Here is a 22,019-nt window from a genome sequence, read left to right as displayed (position 1 = left end):
TATTTTTATAAATAATTCAAGGCAGTGAAGATACATAATATTCCTACTTCCTCATATTCTCCTCATAACAACCCAGATGAGCTGGGGAGAGAAAGTGACTGCCCAAGATCACCCAGCTGATTTTTATGGCTAAGGCAGGATTTGAACTCAGTCTCTTGGTTTCTAGCCTGGTGCCTTAACAACTATACCAAACTAGTTCTCATTTTACTTAAAAACAACATTGAAATAGTAAAATGCTGGCTTAATTGGGCCTGTTTAATTTACAGACCTGAAAAAGTGGGCCTCAAGAAAAACCTCAATTCTTTTATCACTTGAGGATTATCCTGGAACAAATATCAAAGTTTAATTGGGGGAATAGTATACAGACTTTTCCTGCAGCTTCTAAACTAGCAGGCAAAGTTGTCAGCACACATACTTTAAGAATACAATCACTAAATGCAGAGAATATCAGAGTTATATCAAAAAATAGCTCCAGTTTCAACTATTCTTGACTTAGAGGAACTTATTAAAACTCAAAGGTATTACTGAACTAGCCGTTTGTTTTGCTAAATAATTCATAAAAACTAATTGTTACTTCAGATTTGACAAAAGAAAAATATCTCACTGGTCTTATAAAATGGCATCAATTTCCATATTTAGCCAATATCAATGAACACCACCCAGAATCATCTATGTATGTGCTGGATGGCTATATAAATTTGTTAAATCAATCAATCAATCATTCCCATTTGATATAATTATTCAGTATGGTTTTATTTGATAGAAGTAAAGTACCTCCATTGACAAACATTTTGTTTTTCACAATGACCTGATATGTATTTAGTGCTTCAGCATACATTTCATTAGCAGAGTATTGGCTAGCCAAATTGAAAAGTACCTGAAAGAAAAAAAATTAGAATATCTCCATTGTTCTCCACAAGCAACAATTTTAAATTTCTTCAACATAAAGTGTAGTGTAGCAACTATGTACGAAAAAGAGAACAGCTGCCTTTTGGAAGAAAACAGAAAGCAGCTACGCCAGGGGAGAGAACAGAATAGCTATTAGCAAAACATTACTGAAAATTTGGTTCGGTATACTCTATTCCTCAAGGAAAGGGTTGAGAGATGTGGTCTTTTACTTCTAAGCATAGAGGACTTTGAGCTCATTGGTACATTTGGAATTTCAAGAACTCCTTGTGAGAGCTTGTGCATGACGGGTGCTAGGCATGAAACATTCCCCATTCACATAATGGCAACCCTGGCTGGGACATAACAGATTAAAAGGTAAAGATGACTAAAAAGTCAAATCAAGCTTGACACTGGTAGCTTCAAGACAACAACAGAAAAAGATCTGCCATTGCCTTTTCCCAGGATTTTTTAAAAATATGCCAGCCTAGCTTAAATAATTGATTCAAAGCAATCTTTTCTGCAGAATCTTCCCTGCTGCGCTATTTAACTTTGTTCCTTTTTAAAGGCAAATGGCCCTATTTTCAAGTAAAGAACTCAGTAGGTGATGCTAGTGAATAGCAGCATGTCAACTTCTTTTGAAATTTAGAATGAATAACTTACAAATATCATCCTCACTACATGCCCTCCGCACCTGATCTTTTTATTAATAAGGTGCTTCAAAGCAGGTGTGTGTTATCATTTCCTTCATCCAAATACTAACTTCCTGAAATGCACAACTATCAGACAAGCCTATGAAAGTATACAACTGTGTTAAGCAGATGCTGACACGTATCATGTACATATCCACATCTATTCCTGTCTTAGATATGAAGCACCGCACATCCCTATTGCAACCAGATGCTGTTAACATATAGAGCTACATTTCGTGATACAGACCAGAATTCTTTCATTCCTTTCCTCATATTTGGATATCATTACTTCTATTATCTTGGGAATCCAGTGGCATACAAATTTAATAAATAAATCCATGCTAAAATGTTACAATATTTTTATTACATATATCACAATATTTTTATAACAAAGAATGGCTGCAGGATTTGGGTTTGGTTAGTCTAAAGAAAAGAAGAATTGGGGGCGACATGACAGCAGTACTCCAGTATTTGAGGGGCTGCCACAAAGAAGAGGGGGGTCAAATTATTCCACAAAACACCAGAGGGCAGGACAAGAAGAAACTAGACAGACACTTATCTGAAATAGTATAGCAGCGGGCTGGACTAGAAGACCTCCAAGGTCCCTTCCAGCTCTATTCTATTCTAATTCAGCAATGTGTGGGTGGGGGGACCCACAGATTGCCTATTTTCAAATTTCATCTAAGCATCTTCATTTTTTTCCTATTTTTCTGGCAGGACTCATTTTGCATTAAAAGAAGCGTAAGCAGATTTCCCATCATTACATTGGGAAGTTAGGAAATATTATTTTTATTACAGAAACAATGAAAAATACTACTAAAATGTTCTGTGCTGCATTATAAACAGAAATAAAAATAAAATCTATTTGCATATTAAATCTTTATAAAGCACTTTCCAAAATACATTTTGCAGATGTCAAAAGTGGACAAAATATGCTACATACAATTTATCTAAAGTAAATTAACTACTCAGAAATCATTAATTTACTTCAAATTTATATGATGGTTAAACAGGCTTTAATTCTAGCTAATATAGAATGACTGGTCTAAACTAGAGTTGTTGTCATAGCTTGTATGATTCATCCCATTCTTAAGATTCTGAATATGCATTGAGTGTTTTTATGGTTACTTACGGTATAAGTAAGATCAAGGTTAATATTAGCAGGAGACATTGTCTGTTCACGTTGCCTTACTAAGGCTCTTTCTTTTCTTCCAGCATCTTTAGCCTTTTCTAGAGCCTTAAAGAAAATAATTTATGTTTCATTGGTGCCTTATGCCCTTCCTTAGACAATGCTGAATAAAACAATTTTCATGTATATTTACACAAATCTATTTCTATGATTGCTTATAAAATCACTAATAGGATGCAACAGCAACAAGTAGAGAATGCATCACTCACTAGCATATTTTAATGGTGCTCTTTAGTAGAAAGTGAGCTTACAAATTCTATTTTTGAATACTAATATGAAATCTTTAAAACAAACTACATATACCAAGAAATGAATGAAGAAGAAAGCAAGAACTAGCTACAATATGCCTCTTGGTAAGGACAACTGTCTCCCAAAGTATAGTTTTACAGTGTCTTTTGGGTTTTTGAAAGATGGAACAGCATATTACCTTTCTGCTTGAAATCCTCAATGCTCTCATCATGCATTATAGATAGATGGACTTTTTTTCAGATAAACACAAAGGAAACTGAATTCCAGCCCAAACTTAATTCTAAAATCCAAAGACTTACAAAATTGCAAAATATACATACGCTAGATTATGCACTCTTTCAACAATCCTTAAAAACAAATATTTTTATCATTTTGCATAAAAGGGCTTAAAGAAATACAATGGTGTCAAAGCAAAAATATGAGCAGGCCACTAATGGTCATTTTATATTAGCATATTTGCCATATGAATCAATCAGTTAATCAAGAGAGTTGCACTAATTTTTTTAACTTCATACATAATGGATGAATTCATATAGCAGCTATATTTAAATGTGATGAGATTTGTGCTGAATTTTTATCCAGCTAAGTTTTTATGATGTTTCTTCATCTTTTATTACTATAAACAAACTGGCAATCTGAAAACTATAAAAGCAAGAATAGCCTTTTATTTTAGGATGAAGTAATAATTTATGTCTTACCAATTTTAAATCTCCACAGCTGTGAGCAATGCAGCTTTCTTCAACCAACTCATTCACTTTTTTTTCTAACAGTTTAATCTTTCCTTCTGGACTGAAATAAGGAAAGAGCAGAATCAAAAGGCATCAGAAACAGGAAGGCAAAAAAAATCTACACTTTGATATTAGGTGTACTATATTATGCTCTGCTTGGGCTCCCCTTATTTTTATACATATTCATTTCATACAGATAATTCTATGCTGATTTTTCTAATGAAATACTCAGGCTGGACTATTTCTGAAGAAGAAATTTAAAAATGCATGGTCTCTTGAAAGACCTCCCAAGAACGTTTTGCAGCAAAAACTGTTGAGATCATATGATTTTCAGCTAATGAAAGATTCCAGTGCTACTGTGTATGGTGGCCAATCTGATTTATAAAGAAATTATTTCCTGCCCACTTCCCAAATATGTTCCAACTATCCAGGGCAAATTTGAGAAGCATACACAATAGCATGAAGTGGAAACAATATGACTTACAACAATGACTGCTTAATCTGCAGGCAAACACTAGATACAAAAAAGGCTAGGTAATTTATTTATTTGATTTATATTCTGCCTTTCTTTCAACAGTTCAACACAACTTCCATGGCAATCTCTCTTCACTATATGAAGCTAGCCTGGGCTGAAAAGAATTAAGCAGCCCAAAGTTATGCAGCTAATTTCCACAGTTAAAAGTGAACAATCTGCCCCCAATCCCCACCCTGTAGTCCAACCTCATACCTGTTGCAACACAAATGATCGTCAGGTGTTATCAACTCTATTGGAATGGATATATGTTAGTATATGTGACTAAACACAATTGATATATCCATTAGTATACTTTTAAAAACTGAAACACTGACATTAATAATGAATCACATCTATCCCAGTCATATCAAAGTATTTGAAGATGGCATTGTGGGGCATCAAAACACTATACCACAGTAGTTAATCTATAATATCGTACCAACATCACTTTTTGTACTTTGACATTTGATTTAAAACAAACAAGCACTGTTTTTTTTAAATAATAAGTCATATTAGACCAGTCGTAGACTTCCAACACTGGAAGTTTTTAAGAAGAGATTGGATAACCATTTGTCTGAAGTGGTGTCGGGTTTCCTGCCTAAACAGAGGGTTGGACTAGAAGAGCTCCAAGGCCTAACCCTAATCCCAGCCCTCCCAACTCCTCTCCTCTCCTATTAAAATGAAGATCCCACTTTTTCCAATCGAATTCTCACATTTTATTTCCTTACAATGAATTATGTATATGCTACTGATTTCCCCGCAGAAAGACATAACAATGTAACTGTGACAATACTAACTACAAACCTATCTTCAGTCTTTGTTTCTAGAGGAGGAGCTGGGCCTCTTGCCTGGCCAAGAGGATCAAATGCAGAACCTGTAAATTAATAAATGTAACTGAGAACTCTAGCAATGTTTTATTGAAGCCTCATTTTTAATAATTTTAAAAATGCATCTTTATTTGATATATAACCTCTCTTTCTACTCAAATGAGTAAAGGCATTCCCAAAATTAAAAATAAATACAACCCTAGAAGATAAAACTTAAATTAAATTAAAATTAAAACAATTTAACAGTTTAAACCTGACAAATGAAATGTCTTCTACGGATTTTTCTAAACACCATGAATGTTGCACCAAGCACAACTCCTAAAGGAAGGATACTTCGTAATCTGGAAGTAATACAAGAAAAAGCCCTCTCTGACATGACATGTAAGTGGACCTATCTTCAGCCCAGATAGGTACATAGCAAGATAAATGGCCCCTTAGATAGTGAAATCCTAAGCAAGTTGTTTAAAGCTCTAAACTCTAAAGGATAATATGACACTTTAAACCGTGCCCAGTACATGCAAGCAGTGCATGTCTTTAAGTACAAACAGCATGTAATCTTTGTATCTTGCAGAGTTAACAGTCTATTGCTGGATTTTGTATAAGTTGCAGGTGGTATGCATAAATACAGTCTTTGTCATTGTTGCCCTCCTAGAATCTAGTGTCAGCTAAGATCGAGGAACCTCCCCCCCGCCCCCAAACCGCAAGTCTACGTTTTTAGGTGAAATGCAATCCCATCATAAACTTCAGTACCCAAGTCCATTTCCTTATTGACTCTACCTTGACGCATCTCTACCTTGTTTGGCTTCAATTTCAGCTTATTCTCCATATAGCCCATAACTGAATTGACGCAACAATTCAAAGATACTAATTGCTTTCATAGAAGTGAATAAGAGGGAGCAGCATAGCTGGATGCTATTAGCATAATAATCTCACCCCATTCCCAATTGTTGAATTATTTCTGTCACCAGTTTTGTGTAGATATTAACACAAAAAGGGCACTATGTGGGACACTAACTTAGTTGTTCTTTAGCATCACAGGAAGGACTAGAACTGCCTTTAAATCATATCCTCAACAGACAACCTTATCAGGTGCTCTGGAAGGACACCATAGTTGATGACAAAAAAAATATACCTCTTGAAGCTGCTTTGGTATAACCTGCTGCCTGCACTGCTGTCATAGGTCGAGTAACACCCTCCTTAAAAAACAAATGATTAAAATCATGAGGGAAGCAGGTTCTTGCATCATTACTATATAATGCTCATATTGCCCAGAAGATCACTGGATGCCCTCTCCCCTTTTTGGAAGAGCTTTATAGCTCCCGCTGCCTTAAGAAAGTTCCAAACATTCTCAAAGATCCATCTCCTCCTGGACACCCTTTTTTTGAACTATTACCATCTGGCAGGTGGTACAGGATATATTAAAAACAAGCACGAATAGGCTGAAAAACAGCTTCTATCCCAGGGCAATAGCTCTTTTGAATTCTGCTGTATAGTGCAGTGTTGGTGTGGTGTCGGGGGTTTCCGGTTCAATGTGTGATGGGTGAAGGATGTGTGTTTGTGTTTTCATGGTCATGATGTGCACTGAAGATGGTGTTTGATTTTGTTGTACGAGGTGCAATGACAATAAAGTAAAATAAACTAAACTAAGTTTCAGAATAAGACAAATACATGAAACTGAACTGTATTAATACTTCAACACAGTAATTTCAGTTTGAGAATTTCAATAATAACTTGTAATATGTAGGATTTTTTAAGTTAGTTGCTATATAGGTAGTTACCAACTTTCAGCCATTTGATTTGTGACCATCTGAAGTTACACCAGCACTGAAAAAAGTGACTTATGACCGTTTTCATATTTACAAGCATAGTAGCATCCATGTGGTCACATGATCAAAATTCAGATGATTGGCAACTGGCATGTATTTACAATATTTGTGGCGTCCCGAAATCATGTGACCTTCTGCCCAGCAAAGTTAATGAAGAAGTCAGATTCACTTAACAACCGTGTTACTAACAACTGTGGCAAGAAAAGTCGTAAAATGGGGCAAAATTGACTTAACTATCTTGCAATGAAACCATTCGTTTGATTCAAAGGGGCTATACACGTACATTTTACCTATCCCATTATTGTGAATTTACAGAAGTATCACAAAGTTTACTACTGTAGGTTCATAACCCATATTTTAAGGAAAAAATATTTTTCAAATTTGCTGCTATAAATGGAAATGTACCTTTTAGGTAAGAAATTTTTATTAGATGCTAAAATTGAATACCAAATGATATATTCTCATTTTCACTTTCATTCCTTACATTTAAAAACAGCTGTTTCCCATCATGATGCAAATAGTCTTAGATTCACTAACTACTATCTATTAATTTTAGCAAAAATTATAACATTATTACCTGTACAGCTGCTGTCATTGGTCTGCCCATTGATGAAGACAATGTTGTCTTTGACTATCATGATGCAAGAAAATATTTTGATCAATCATCACTGCAAGTTCTATTTCTAGGGGAATAAGCAGGTCTGGAGCACAAAAATCACTATTCTAGCAGTGCAGAAGGTGACACTGCTCTAATACTAATGCAAGAGCCAGAATATGTCTGTGATATGGAATTCTCACTTCAAATCTCAGATGTATAAAGTATGGCACTAGGAAACACTAGCCTAATTATTTATTTTTAAATATATTGAAATATTTATATAAATTAAAACTGGTGCGAGAGAGCAAAGTAGCATCTGGCTTTATATAAGAGGAGTTGCTTCTGCTCTATTCATTTCAAATATCCATAAGTCACTACCATACAAAACTGCTTAAATTAGTGTCTTTCGTTTCTTGCAACAAATTCAGCAGTTCTGTTCTTGGTCTTTTGTCTTTCTCAATTGTGGTTCCATTTTCTAGCTCTCTTCATTCATAGGATACAACTTGGTGACATAGATTTATAGAGTTGCAACTCCCAGAATTCCTAGGCTGGATGTTCATAACTACTACTGGTTGAGTATTCTGGGATCTACTTCCAACAAATATGGAGAACAAAGATTGGAAGGATGTCTTATATTCTTATTATTCCTGATTTTAACAACCTAACAATAAATTGTGTTTTTCCCTTTTGCCTTTCCACTATCAATACTTGATATGACTTAATGCATTCTAAAATGGGACATGTTGTTTCAAATAATTAAATAAGTATCCATTAGTAACAGTTTTTGGCTTTCTCCCTAGCTTTCAAGAGACATCACCCCTCAACTGTGGAACTTTGCTTTTCCTTTTCAGGTTTTTAGTCTTTCTTATGGGCATTCAAAATATGAGAGCTACATAATCTCACAGGCTGACTGGGATCAGGAACTTTGCACTTAGTATGTCTTGTTGATGAAAAGGCAGAAGCAAAGAAAGAAGAGCAGGATAAAAATATGTGGAGAATAACAACTTACCACATACCCTGTAGCTAAAGTCCGTGCACTTGATGTACCTGGAACTTTGGCCGTAACCTTGTAAAAAGGAATTAAGTGCTAATTAAACATTAAGCATTATTTTACAAGAACTAGAGCACAGTAGTTTTTTAAAAATATAATTACTATGTATAATTACAATAAAATTATATAATGATCTCTATAAAATTATATCAACTCTGTCAATACTGTTTTAGTTTCATTTTTGAAAAACACAGAGTAAACATATAAGTTGAAAAACATCCCATAAGCAACCCACTGCCATTCCCTTGCCAAGGAAAATGCATGAAAACATCCAAGAAGTTACCAGGACTTGAGCTTGATTCAAAGAAATCTTGACTTTGCTGTTTTGAACTTTGACACAAACCTTTGAAGAGAATTTGTTATCTCCGAAGAATAAAATCTCCATTTGTGTCCATCATTGAATAGGTAGGCAACTGAGAACAGACTTTATATACAAAGGTCATCAAAACTTAGTTGTTTTTCTGGCATGGGAATCAAGAAGTGAGCCCCATAATGTGTTGGTTGGATGGCTTCCTCAGTTGCCATATGATTTTTTACACTGGGTCATTATTGTTATTTATACTTTCAATTTTTTGTATGCATTCTGTTAGCCACCAGAATCACACTACGAATATAAATCTATTAAAAATTAATACATCAATATTTGATCAATTATCAGCATTAATGAGCAACATGACGTATGTCCTCTGTAGGTGGGCAATTATTCTGAAGATCCGGTCTCCAAAATCTCCAACTAAGTGAACAGCTAGTAACATTTTTTTATATTTTTAAAAATTCTGTTCCAGATCCAGATATGAGATCTGTTGTTAATTAATATTGTTATTGCCTGGCTATGTGAAATGGATTAGTGGTTCTTTATTTATTTCTCACTGTTAAGGTAAATTTGTATGCTCTTGTATGATTTCCTCCACTAACTTTATTTATTGCATGCATTTTGTAATTCATGAAAATGTGCTGCCTTTACATCTAGTCTGAAATACCAGAATGATTATCAGAACATGATATTGTAATTTACAGTATTGACATACATGTTTATCCATGTTTGTTCAGGCATGTGTTCATTTACATGTTTTAGAAAAGTAAAAAAAACTCTGGCAGAGGAACTTTTTTTAAAAGTAGAAGCAAACCACTATATAACAACATCATATATATTATTCCATTAAGTGTAAAGCAAAAAAGGACTACTATTTACCTTAAACAAGTACTGTAAACAAAGATATGGAACTGGATAAATATTTATGAAAGAACTGTGGTTCTCAAGAAGTTTTGTAAATGCTTACACAGATGCTTTGTAATTTTTAACTTACTGGAGGCCTTCTACCATGGCTAGTTTTCACAGCCTGTTGAAAAGCTGGATCATTCTCTAAATCCTAGAAAAGCACACAAAACTATGACTTTACAATAGTTACACAGTCAGGATTTTTATTTTAAAATTGTATTTTTATATAAACACATTGATCATGCATTTGTACAGTTATATTAAAATGCATTATGTGGACTGAATTTATTGTACACATTTATGTTTCTATACAAATGACATACACGTCAGCTACTATTCCTTCTTCTTTACTTCCTCTTTACTACTTTGAGTGTTGAGGAAGACTACTATAATAGGCTACTATTATATTACTACTACTATTCTTTAGCATAATAAAAGTAGTCATCTATGGTATTCAAATAAATTTTAAAATATATATGTTTTACCAAATTTACTATAATTTGTATTTGTGCAAATCTGATTTACTCAGATTTTGTTTTCTTTCATCTTATCTCTTTTCTTTATTATTTTTTTATTCTTTTTCTGTACTCTGATATTACAATGCAAAAAAAAAATTGGTAAATATGTGGTATATTTTACCTCTGTATCAAAAGTAGGGTTATAATCATTATAACCAGAATAAAGATCATCTTCATCTGCTTCGGGTGCCAGATGGACATTTTTCATCATTTTAATCTATGAAACATTACAGGTGTCAAATTACTGGTTTAAGGTTTTAGCGGTCAGTAAAGATCTATCAGACCCTGCAATGTTTCTATAAATCTGCTTGTAATTATAATAAATGACTTCATCATAAACTTAATTTTAAAAAAACAAGGTGAAAATGGCAACATGTCAAGAATGTTCCCATCTAAAATTGTAAGATCAGTTGAAGGCTGCAAAGTGCTGTTCTCTTTTTCAGTACTCCTTAATTAATTAATTAAATATTGCTGCCTATTCACCCAAGGCGACTCGAGGTAGCTTACACAATGTGAAACTATATTTAAAACAAAAAATAAAAATAAAAAACAATCAAAACTAACAAAAAGAATCAAATAAATAAATAAAGTACAATAGAACAAAATCTGGGGAAAAAAATCACCCCCCAACTCCCACCCTCCCACCCCAATGACAGCAGATCACACGGACTCCATCCCACTCTGGGTTCCCCAGGCCAGTTGGCAGAACCAGGTCTGAAGTGCTTTTCGAAAAAGTGCTAGAGTGGGGGCCATTCTAATCTCTGGGGGAATGATATTCCAGAGAGGGAGCCACCATGGAGAAGGCCCTTCTTCTGGGTCCCACCAAGTATCTATCCCTCAGGGATGGGACCCACATTCCTTGCCTCCCCATTCTAATGGGTCAGGTAGATGTGACCGGCAAGAGACGGTTCCCTCAGATAACCCGGCCCCAAGCCATGAATGGCTTTAAAGGTGATAACCAGCACCTTGAATTGCACCTGGAAACAAATCGGCAATCATGCACCTCCTGCAGAGAAGTGACACATGTGCACACCGGGGTCTGCACAAAACTATGCAGGCCACTGCATTTTGCACCAACTGGAGCTTCTGGATGCTCTTCAAGGGCAGCCCCATGTAGAGTGTGTTGCAATAATCAAGACGGGAAGTGACCAGGGTCCAGGAAAGGACGTAATTGGTGCACAACTTGCAGTTGTGCAAAGGCCCTCCTGGCCACGACCATACTTTCTCTCTTGAGACAAATTATTTTAAGCATCTATTCCACAGTATATATGAAAGAAAGAATAAGAGAAGCCAAGACACCAAGAGTCCAGTTTCATTATGACACAGTAGCAAATCAGCAAATGGTAAGAGAATGCAACTTTATGTCTATTCACTAAGAAGTCCCCACTGACATAATCTGACTTTCTCTTAAGAAAACACATTTTATCTTTCTGTTCAATCTTGTCTGATTGTGGAAGACTGCCTAGATAAGTCCATGCAGTTTTCTTAGCAAGTTTTTCTTTCCCAGAAATGGTTTGCCATTGTCTCCTTCCTAGAGCCAAGAGATAGAGTCTAGCCCAAGACCACCTTGCTTGTTTTACGCCTGAAGCAGACTTAGAATTCACAATCTTCCAGTTTCTTTCCTGATCCTTTAACCATACACTAAACTGATTTTCAAAAAAACGAGTAAGACTGTAATCTTAACACTACAATTCAGAAACTAGTCTACTGAATTTAAAAGAACTTATTCCAAAATTAGTGTCAAGGGGACTAAAGCTTAGTCTCTGTATATAACCACAAACACACTTCTAAGGCAGTAATTCTGAACAGTATAATTTATTCTATTAATATTTGCATGTGCTTCTCAGGAGCTGTTGTATCAATGCCTTGTTAGAAATATCAGAATCTCATTTCAAAAATAATTAAAAATTTGATCTTAGCTCATTAAAATCTCACATTAACACCAGCACTGAAATGGGCACCAGCGTGCTGGTTTGTTAACCCCAAATACAGATCAAGCTGATTTTTCTGGCAGAAGTTTGAAACTAAATTGTGTGGGTGAATATATTCCTCCAATGATGCAATCCCGAAGTTTACAGGTTCAGGCTAGCCCTCTGAATTAGAATCAGATATTGGCACAGAATCATGCTGCATAGCTTCTGAACAACTATGGCAACCAGATCATCTTCAAAGGGATTTCTACATGGAAAACATGTGGCAACAACCCCCCTTGAGAGATAACCAGGGCAAGTCTGGAGAACAATTCTGCAAATTCCACACAAGGCTATAGCCAGTTTCTTAAAAGACACTGGTCACTTCTGTTCCAAATTCCCAGGATGTGCCAAGATGTAATTCTTTAACCATTAGAAGAAAAATGGGTTTTAGGAAGAAAGTCTTCATTGTAATTCCTTGGGGTTGATTGTTGTGAGCTGTCCAGAGTCATTGGAAGTTGGACAGCATACATACATAAAATAAAATAAATAAAAAATAGAAAGTCCTTCCCTGACTTGAGCAGAGGGTTGGACTAGTTGACCTCCAAGGTTCTTTCCAGCTCTATTCTGATTGACTGAATGCACAAGCCTAGCTGACTCCAGCGATTCTCCAATCGTTTACTTCTCTCAAGCAACAGACGGAGAGTTTTGAGCAGATGCTCACCTGACTGAGCCGTTCCAAGGTCGAGAGCTCCAGCAGTGATGGAAACGATCAGAATCTGTAAAAATGCAGTGGGGGAAAAAGGAAGGATATTAATTGGCTCAAATCCTTTTTTTTCTGAAACAACCCCGAACAGCCACCGCCAGCATACTTGCAATTTTTCCACGTCCTGCTATCTCCCAGATAACCTTAGACTCCCTTCCATTAACGCGGCTTTTTCCTTTGGCTCTTCCCAAACAAAGCGGCTTTGCAAGAGAAAAGCGACCCTCGTTGCTTTGAAGTATAGGGCCTGGACTCTCCAGCCCACAATGCATCACTTCAGGTTGCTAAGGAACAAGAACGCTCTTTTAGAAGGAAGCAAAATTTGAGCATGCGCAGTAGCCCCTAGCGAAGCTCCTGTTAGACAATTATTGCAGCGTCCTGTTTGCCAACGGTGAGTCATAGCTAAAAATGTGACAGCAGAGGTTAAAAAAAAAAGGAAAGTAAGGAGCATTTCAAAGAATAGCTAGTAAATGTTGTTTTACAGTACTTTTTCCCCCAATTTTTCGTGCTTCAGATTCCACCAAGCCCCAACCAAATACATCATGTTGGCTGGGAATACTATTATACGTCCATATCTTGTAGTACAATACGTATTTGTGGAGAGAAGGGATTATGTTTTGGCTGATTAAAAAAATTAAGCAATGTCAGACCTGGTTAGAAATTGAATAGGAGACAACCAGAAAATTCCAGAGCTGTAAATTAGTAAAAAATAAACAATCAGAGAAGGCAATGGCAAATCATTTTCACAATGTTGTTAAGGAACCTATATGCTGATATAGTCATCAGAAGTCAAGTTCAACTTGAGAAAAATCATTTTTAGCCTTTTCATTTGTGCATCTTTCTGTTGGCTTACGGAAAATGGGCAGTGTTTATAATGAACAAAGGTCTGCTAAAAGGGTGGTTTAATTTCACAAGTATTATGTAAAATTAATAACTGAAGACACACCTTTTAAACTACTAAAGGCATTTATAATTATTTAACTAGAAAGCAATTGTGCAACTAATATGGCACAACTTGATGCTATTTAGTGGAATTTGTTCTTTAAAGGCAGCTGTGTAGGGTGGAATCAGATCCAAATCTAGCTGAGTGAAATGTTTCATGCCTGCTATATAAAGGGACAACTAGCTAAAATGGTGCATTAAACCACCATGATTGTTAAATGACAAATATCATTAGCTTTTACAAAATAAAATAATTATTACTACTTATTATTACTTATTACTAATATCTTGAAAAAGTTTATTCTTGAAATAAACATAAAGGTTTATTAAGAATAGGAACAAATTTAAATGGAACACCCACATTTCTATCAGATATTTTAAGTGAGCTTTCCTATTATGATTCCTGATACAATTCTTAGTGAATCTACCAATTTAGTAAGAGGCTACCAGACTCCACTTTAGGTAAATTTTGTATATATCTACATTATGGACAATAAATTTACTGCTTCTATAACCTTATAATCTTATTTAATTCAGTGTATTTCATGTGACATACTAGCACTCAGATATGGTTTAAAAATTACTGGTGTATAATAATAGCACATTTTAAGTGTTTTTAAAAAGCTAAGAGAATGATATTCAAACAATTACTGCTTTTTATTCAAGCACATTATCAAAATCACTTTTGAAAAAAGAGTTCACAAACAAGCAATAGTCCATTTTTTAAAATAATTTTTAATGGCTCATTTTGCAATTATTTAGGCACATGAAAATGAAAAAAAAAGGAAACCAGTATCACCTTGTATTGTACAGCATACAGAGCTGGTTTATAAAGCCTTGTTGATGAAGGCCTATCAGTAGACAATCAGTGTAAATATTTGCTCGTGATACCCTTTAGTGTCACTTTCCCTTCCTGTCTCATCAATGAATTAAACATACTTGTCTACATAATAAAGCTTTCTCTAAATCAAGAAGAATCTGCCTACAAAGAGGTGATTGCCCCATGAATCCCTTCCCTTCCTTCCTTTGGAAGATGATTATCTTTTATTTGCAGGATCTTCTAAGGCTCTTTCATTTTTCTAGACTTCTTTCCTACCTGGAAAATGCTCCTCATATTTTTTTTCTAGGATAATTAGAATAGGAATAGACTTGCTGCAATATTTTCAAGTTTAGTTTTAATACTATCTACAATCTTATGCACAGCTTTCTGATCTTTTGTCTCGAGGCACACAATGGATTCTGATCCTCCACTGGCCCACCCGGAAAAGAAGAGTGAAAGTATGCAATTAAATATATTTCTGCCAGGAGTAAATTGCAGTGAATTCAGTGTGACTTTTGCTACAATAGGCATATATAACAATAACTTTTTACTTGGATTAGTTTTATTAACAGGACTACTTAGTACTTATCTAAACTTTGACGGTAGATCAAAAGTGGAGGGCAGGCTATGCTTTCCTAAAACTCAAATAAAATGTACATAATCATATGGTTATAGATTGGTATTTTTTAATTTAGTAAATTAAACTTTCATTTAAGATTTTTAAATAAAATGGTAAGTTTCTAATATTTTGACAATCTGAAAATGAAAATTGCAGCTCACATTCTAATCAAGATCAAATTAAATGTATTGAAATTTGTATATTGCTAATAAACAAATGTTTTAATTGTTCAGTATTAGTATTTTGTTATTTTTAACCTTGATGTACCTCAGACTTTGTTTTTGTTTTTTTCAAATTATACCATCCACGCATCTAATCTTAAAATCTTGCTAATTATGTCATCATAATCTTTAACACCCTTGCTTTTCCCAGCATAATTTTGCCTGAAGCGGTCTTCAACTTGAAACTTCAGAAGAACATAAAGCAAACTTTAAATAATGGCAATTAAATTCATATTGTTCCCAAATAAAAGTTGACAATCTCTTTCCGCAAAGCAGGCAAACAAGAAATACAAAAAATATTTTGAAAACATACTGATTTGCATGGCAGGAAATATCAAATAGACAGGATGATATTGGAAGCCCTGTCATATCCTATTCTTATGACTTGTTGGCACCTCCATCATTGACCTTCAGAGCAAGATTAATGGCTTCCTTTTTGGAAACTCACACCAGCCACTTAAAATGTGGATCGGACTCACAAGGTCTGATTCTGTCCCCAGTGAGTCCCAGAGAAAGGGGAAGCAAGTGGCAGCGGGTGGACATTGACTCTGTTGGGTCCACGACTTCCATGGCAGAGAGAGACCCAGAAAGGGAAAGTGAGCAAGTGAGCTTTCTGTTCTTTTGTCTCGAGGCACGTGCTGGATCCCAATCCACCACTGGCCCACCCGGAAAAGAAGAGCGAAGTAAATTTCTCCACCTTGATACCTTCAGCTCCGGGGACTTCAACTCCCTTCATTCCCCAAACACTAGTGGGTCGGGGATTATGGGATCCGGTCCTAGCACATGTGGAGAAGACACGGGCTGGGGGCAAGTGCTTAATAAACCCTAAAGCAAAGAACAAGGTTCGGGTCCCCGGTTTTTTCCGAAGGAGGGAAGCGGATGAAGGGGGAGGGAAGATGGAGGGAGAAGAAACACAGTCGGAAATGGGGTGGCTTGTAAGACACGGCCGCTCTCCGCAGATTTACAACCGGGGCCGGTCGGAAGGAAAGAAAATCGTAATAAGAGGCGTCTCCCCCGTAATAATTATGGGAACGTGTTGGGTAACTCCTCAGAGTCGCGGGTTCGAGCCGTTGTTTGGGGCACTCGAGCAGCCAATAGGAACCATCCTTTTCTGGCAACCAATGGAAGTGACCGTAACATCCCAGAAGTTGGGGGTGGGGAGGACGAGTTCCCTTTTAAACGGGAGGAGGCCCAGGTGGCCCAGAAGGTGTCCTCTTTGCCAAGCCCGCTTCCTCTGCCGAAGGGTCTGCATTTCTCCACCACCATGAATCCTACCCAGGAGGGACGAGTTGTGATTGTTGGCAGGTAAATCCTTCGATGCACTTGAGTTGCTCCTGCTTCCTGTGCCCAGAAGAAGAAGAGGTAGGGCAGTTAAAAACAGAAGGGGCTTTGACGTTTCCCAGCCCCCACGCCCAAGGGGAGCAGGTTGATGCAATTTTAGGTACAGAATTTAGCAGATATGAAAAAGCCCCAGTAACAGCAACCTCCATCAGCACTTGTTGCCCAGAGCCTTGAAACAAGCAAATGACTACTCTATCCCATGTTTGATCCCTTTACTATTACTTGGCAGCTTATCTTGGATAAAAGAGATGGTTCCAAGAAAAGGAACAATTATTTTCCTCCTGTTCCCTCTATCATTTGGAATGGATATGCAAAAGTAACTTATCAGCCGTATCATTTCAGAAGTTCTAGAAATGAGAAATACAACTTGTAAGAAGCTAATTTGCAATGCGAGTGTCAGTTCTTAGCTTTTGGAAGTCAATGTACAAATAAGTCCGTCTTTGGCTTTCTTGTAGCTTGTAAAATGTCACCCAGGGGGTATAATTTTCTTTTTTTCTTTTTCTGAATTGCATCGGGTTGGAAAAGTGACAACAACTTTGTAGCTGAAATTACCTCTAGGTAAACAACTATGGGATAAAATTAATTTAGATTGTTCTTCTACAGTACCTTTTCATTGAGTGAAATCTTAAGATGTGGTTGTATTCCATTTTATTGCTGATTTTCCTACCCTATTTATGATTCAACCTCAGCCCTTCAAATAGAAGGGTATGATCAGTGGTTTCCACAATGGCTTCCCAGACTGCAGAATTTAGAGGCATTTGGAGCATGTTTATTTTAGATTGTCACATGGTCTTTGGTTCAAATAGCAGTTAAGGTCTACTACTTGAAGTCATGCCTCATTCACCAATGGTATGTAGAGTCAAGTCAGGTTTTGCCTAGTTTGCCAAAAGTTTTGTGGCAGCAACTAGGAAAGAATTTAAATGTCAGCATTTGAAACAATTCAGTGATCAAGGAGCAAAGCTCAGTCATCAGCCCTTTCTGCATTTAAAATCTTGATTAGCCACCTTGTATTACACTGCAGCATTTGCTTGTATATGATTAGAAATATGTGATTGCAAATTTAGGGAGGAGGTAGGGCTTAATTTTGAACATTGTAGAATAAAACAGTGAAGAGCATGCCTCTGTTTTTATTAAGCTGCAGGTAGAGTTGTTTGTCCTTCTAAAATTTGGAACATAAAAACATTATAGAAAAGTTTGGGCTACCAAAGTAGAACTGGAAAAGATGCTAGCGAAGAGATGCAGAACATTTTCTTTGCTCTTATTTAGTGAGCAAGTGGAGTCTGATTCATTTTGCAGGCCAAATATGATAAACCTAATAAAACATGTAAAGATTATTTTGTGTAACACATATAACTGAATATTTAATTGGAACTTCACTACATTGGATTATAAATCATCATTGAATGGATTTGGTTGAATTACACCAAAATGTGTTGTGATTGCCAATTCCATTTGTTTCAGTTACCCATAAACTTTTTTCTGCTTTACAATCCATGCATTGCAACATCTCATTTTCCAGCTTATTTCGCAGTGATTATATTTACTTCCACATTTTTGTTCTCTTTATATCTGTAGCTATCCCATGTAGGATAGAATAACTAAATAACAGAGTTGGAAGGGACCCTTTCCTACTCAAGTAAACAATTCCCTACTCAAGTAGGAGACCCTATACCAGGGGTCTCCAACTGTGGCAGCTTTAAGCCTGGCAGACTTTAACTCCCAGAATTCTGGAAGTTGAAGACTGCCAGGCTTAAAGTTGCCAAGGTTGGGGACTCCTGCCCTATACTACTTCAGGCAAATGGTTAAATCTCTTCTTCAGTGTTGGAGTACCCACAACTTCTGAAGCCAAGCCTGATAAATTGTTCTGTCAGAAAATTTTTCCTTATTTCTAAGTTGATTCACCTTGGTTAGACTTAGAATAACAGAGTTGAAAGAATCTTGTAGTCATCTAGTCCAACCCGCTGCTCAAACAAGAGACCCTATACCATTTCTGACAAGTGGCTGTCCAGTCTCTTCTTAAAAGCCTCCAATGTTAAAGCACCAACAACTTCTGAAGGCAAACTGTTCCATTGGTTGATTGTTCTCACTGTCAGAACATTTCTCCTTAACCCTAGGTTAAATCTTGATCAGTTTCCATCCATTGTTCCTTGTTTGGCCTTCAGATGCTTTGGAAAATAGGTTGTCCCCCTCTTCTCTGTGACAGCCCCTCAAATATTGGAACATTGACATCATGTCACCCCTGATCCTTCTCTTCATTAGACTAGTCATGCCCATTTCTTATTACCATTCTACATATGGTTTAGCTTCCAGACACCAATTCATCTTTGTGGCTCTTTTCTGCCCTCTTTCTAGAGTCTCAATATCTTTTTTATAGCGTAGCGACCAAAATTGGATTCAGTATTCTAGGTGCGACCTTACTAAGGCTTTATAGAGAGGTACTAGTGCATTCACGTGATCTTGATTCAATCCCTCTGTCAATGCAATTTAGGAATGCATTGGCTTTTTTGGCAGCTGCCGCACATTGCTGGATTGTCCACAAGGACTCTAAGACCCCTCTCACAGTTACTGCTATTAAGCCAGGTTTCATCTAATCTATATGTGTAGTTTTGGTTTTTCTTGCCTAAGTGTAAGACTTTATTTTTTTCAAGAATTTCATTTTGTTAGATAGGGCCCAATGTTCAAGTCTGTTGAGATCCATCTGGATCTTGAGCCCGTCATCTAGGGTGTTGGCTATTTCTGCCAATTTAGTGTCATCTTCAAATTTGATGAGTTCCCTTCTGGTACCTTATCTAAATCATTTATGAAAATGTTGAATACTGGGCTAAGACGGAACATTGTTGTACCCCATTGCTTATTTCCCTCCATGTGGATGAAGTACTATTAAGGACTACTGGTTGAGTATGGTTTGTCAGCCTGTTACAAATTTGTATGGTAATTTTGCTATATATCCCACTTTTTCTAGCTTACCAAGAAGTAGGTTGGAGTTTACTTTGACTAATGCCTTACTGAAATCTAAATATACTATATTCACAGCATTTTGCTAGTCTACTAATTCAGTCACTTTGTCAAAGAGTGAAATAAGATTGTTTTGGCATGATTAGTTTCCATCCATTGCTTCTTGTTTTGCCTTCAGGTGCTTTGGAGAATAAGTTGACCCCCTTCTTCATTGTGAAAGCTCCTTAGATCCTGGAACACTGCTATCATGTCATCCCTAGTCCTTCTCATTAAAGTAGACATGCTCAATTCCTCCAACTGTTCTTAATTTATTTTTTAGTAACATTGTTTAGTAACATTGACTATATGAGTTTGTTTGACTTTATGTTTGAAGCTATTTGATTGAAAGATAGTAGCTTCAGACTTGAGGATTTTAGGGTAACAAACCTTGTCCTCCTCCTCCTCCCCTAAGTGATAGAGAACATCTGAAGACTAACTGAAACCATAAATATAATATTTACAGAATCAGAAAGAGTTTCTAATACAGTACATAAAATTCTGAAACAATGCTAGTACAATGCAAATACATTTGCTCTTCAAATATTCTTCATTTGTATGTGGAATTCAATAGAGGTGGCAGTCAGATTACATGTCACAGTTATCCTCTGCCTACAGATTTTGGATACCCGGAGAAGATTTAAGGACAATTAATATCCCCTATGGGGCACTGAATTATCCAAAAAGCTAACTGACGAACTAGGTAAAATATTCAAAAAAGATAAAACCATCCACATTATAAAAACTCTATAAAAGATTGTGTGACTAAACAATTCCTTTTAACTGCTGGAACAATGACAGTTACCTTTGAACAGATGGCAATAGTTAGGTAACTGGGTTGAAAGATCTATTTGGCTAGTTCTAAGCCACATCATGAAGATCTTAACTTACCTGCTAAAGTTGATTACTAACAAACAAGCATTTAACCCTCTGAATTTTTAGCAGGTCTTATAAAAAGGGACAAAGAAGAAATTCCTGTAACTACCAACAAAATAAAACCTTTGTATTTTCTTTGATTGAAAATGAAATCATATTAAACTTTGTAAGAGGATAAACAGAGGGAGGTGGTAATTTAAGGGAATGTTTTATTTACTCTGAAAACCAACTTTTTCATTGCACAATTTATTTGATTGATCTTAAAAAGTAAGGTAGCTGTCAGATTGGCAGGTAAGAGAAGAGATTTTGCTAATGTTGGAACATCTCACAATCCCAGCTATGTTACAGACGTTTCCATGGGTGTGCAAGGAGATCAAAACAAATTGCTATTCCAAGCAAAAGAAAAAGGCCATAATCTAAGCTCCAACTGTAATTGTTCAACATTGGCTGGAATATTGTGCTTGTCTGTCAGGTCTTTAAGATATTCATGTGTCTCTGGTACAAGACCGTTTGCCTAGTGGTGTTTTTTATGTCTATTTCCATATTACTAGTTCAGTGTGTCTTCTAGAATCAGCTAACCATTCTTGAACTGATATAAATAAATACTGTTATCAGTATAGTTATATTCCAATAGTGGAATATAATAGTTGAATATAATTTTATTTATTAAATTTATATGTCACTTGTCTTGTTAGCCAGTTATAGAAGTTTGGTTTGGCCTAGTGGTTAAGGCATCAGTCTAGAAACCAAAGCAGTGACAGCCTGCGAGATCCAGTAACAGGAACAGAGAAACGGTTTATATCTTGGATTCTTTGAAGTCTGAAGGGAGTAGAATGACAGAAGAATGATAGCATAAATTCTTCTCTCCTGGTTGTGATAAGCACCTCTTGGAAGTCGGGCGGAGAGCGGCCAGAAAAGCAATTGGGGAAGCTTTGGGGAAAGAGAGAGATTGCTAAAACCTGGAGATTGGAGATCCGGAACTGGTCTGAGCACAACATGACTATTACATCTATTTAATATTGGGGAGAAGATAAATTGAGCATTATATTGGACTTTGAAAGATTTGTATGTGGATTTAAAAGTTGGAAAGCAAAGAAAGAAGCAGCAGCAAGAGGAAGAAGCCAGAGGCAAACAGAACGCTGGGAAAGACGGTTTTGAGACTGCAGATTAGTCAGCACTTTTCACCATTTGCTGATTGGAAGGATGAAAAGAAACCTCTAGCTGGAAGATGGAACTTTAG

General features: G+C 36.2%; 2 protein-coding genes across 5 annotated transcripts in view; one reads left to right on the top strand and one right to left on the bottom strand.

Annotated features, from left to right (window-relative positions):
* Positions 1–13,247, bottom strand: part of IFT88 (intraflagellar transport 88) — a 36,361-nt gene extending 23,114 nt beyond the window's left edge. The window contains exons 1-11 of one of the 3 annotated variants that reach the window (XM_026708874.2): positions 13,079–13,247; positions 12,931–12,985; positions 10,418–10,513; positions 9,867–9,929; positions 8,518–8,574; positions 7,488–7,541; positions 6,217–6,280; positions 5,062–5,131; positions 3,714–3,804; positions 2,710–2,814; positions 775–877 (exon numbers count right to left, since the gene is read on the bottom strand). In XM_026708874.2, the coding sequence (XP_026564659.1) occupies positions 775–877; positions 2,710–2,814; positions 3,714–3,804; positions 5,062–5,131; positions 6,217–6,280; positions 7,488–7,541; positions 8,518–8,574; positions 9,867–9,929; positions 10,418–10,507 (697 nt within the window). In that variant the 5' untranslated portion in view covers positions 10,508–10,513; positions 12,931–12,985; positions 13,079–13,247. Of the gene's footprint in view, positions 1–774; positions 878–2,709; positions 2,815–3,713; positions 3,805–5,061; positions 5,132–6,216; positions 6,281–7,487; positions 7,542–8,517; positions 8,575–9,839; positions 9,930–10,417; positions 10,514–12,930; positions 12,986–13,078 lie in introns of those variants that run through there. The other 2 variants (XM_026708875.2, XM_087937143.1) reach the window with 2 other exon arrangements.
* Positions 13,248–16,719: 3,472 nt separating this feature from the next.
* Positions 16,720–22,019, top strand: part of CRYL1 (crystallin lambda 1) — a 39,553-nt gene continuing 34,253 nt past the window's right edge. The window contains exon 1 of one of the 2 annotated variants that reach the window (XM_026708779.2): positions 16,720–16,876. In XM_026708779.2, coding sequence (XP_026564564.1) covers positions 16,836–16,876 — 41 coding nt within the window. In that variant the 5' untranslated portion in view covers positions 16,720–16,835. Of the gene's footprint in view, positions 16,934–22,019 lie in introns of both variants that reach the window. The other variant, XM_026708780.2, reaches the window with a different exon arrangement.

The sequence above is a fragment of the Pseudonaja textilis genome, chromosome 7 (genome assembly GCF_049901715.1).
Source record: "Pseudonaja textilis isolate UNSWEBS1 chromosome 7, rPseTex1.2, whole genome shotgun sequence".
In the NCBI taxonomy this organism is placed as follows: domain Eukaryota; kingdom Metazoa; phylum Chordata; class Lepidosauria; order Squamata; family Elapidae; genus Pseudonaja; species Pseudonaja textilis.
The sequence above is the reverse complement of the archived record's forward strand: the minus strand, read 5'-3'. Positions and strand labels throughout refer to the sequence as shown.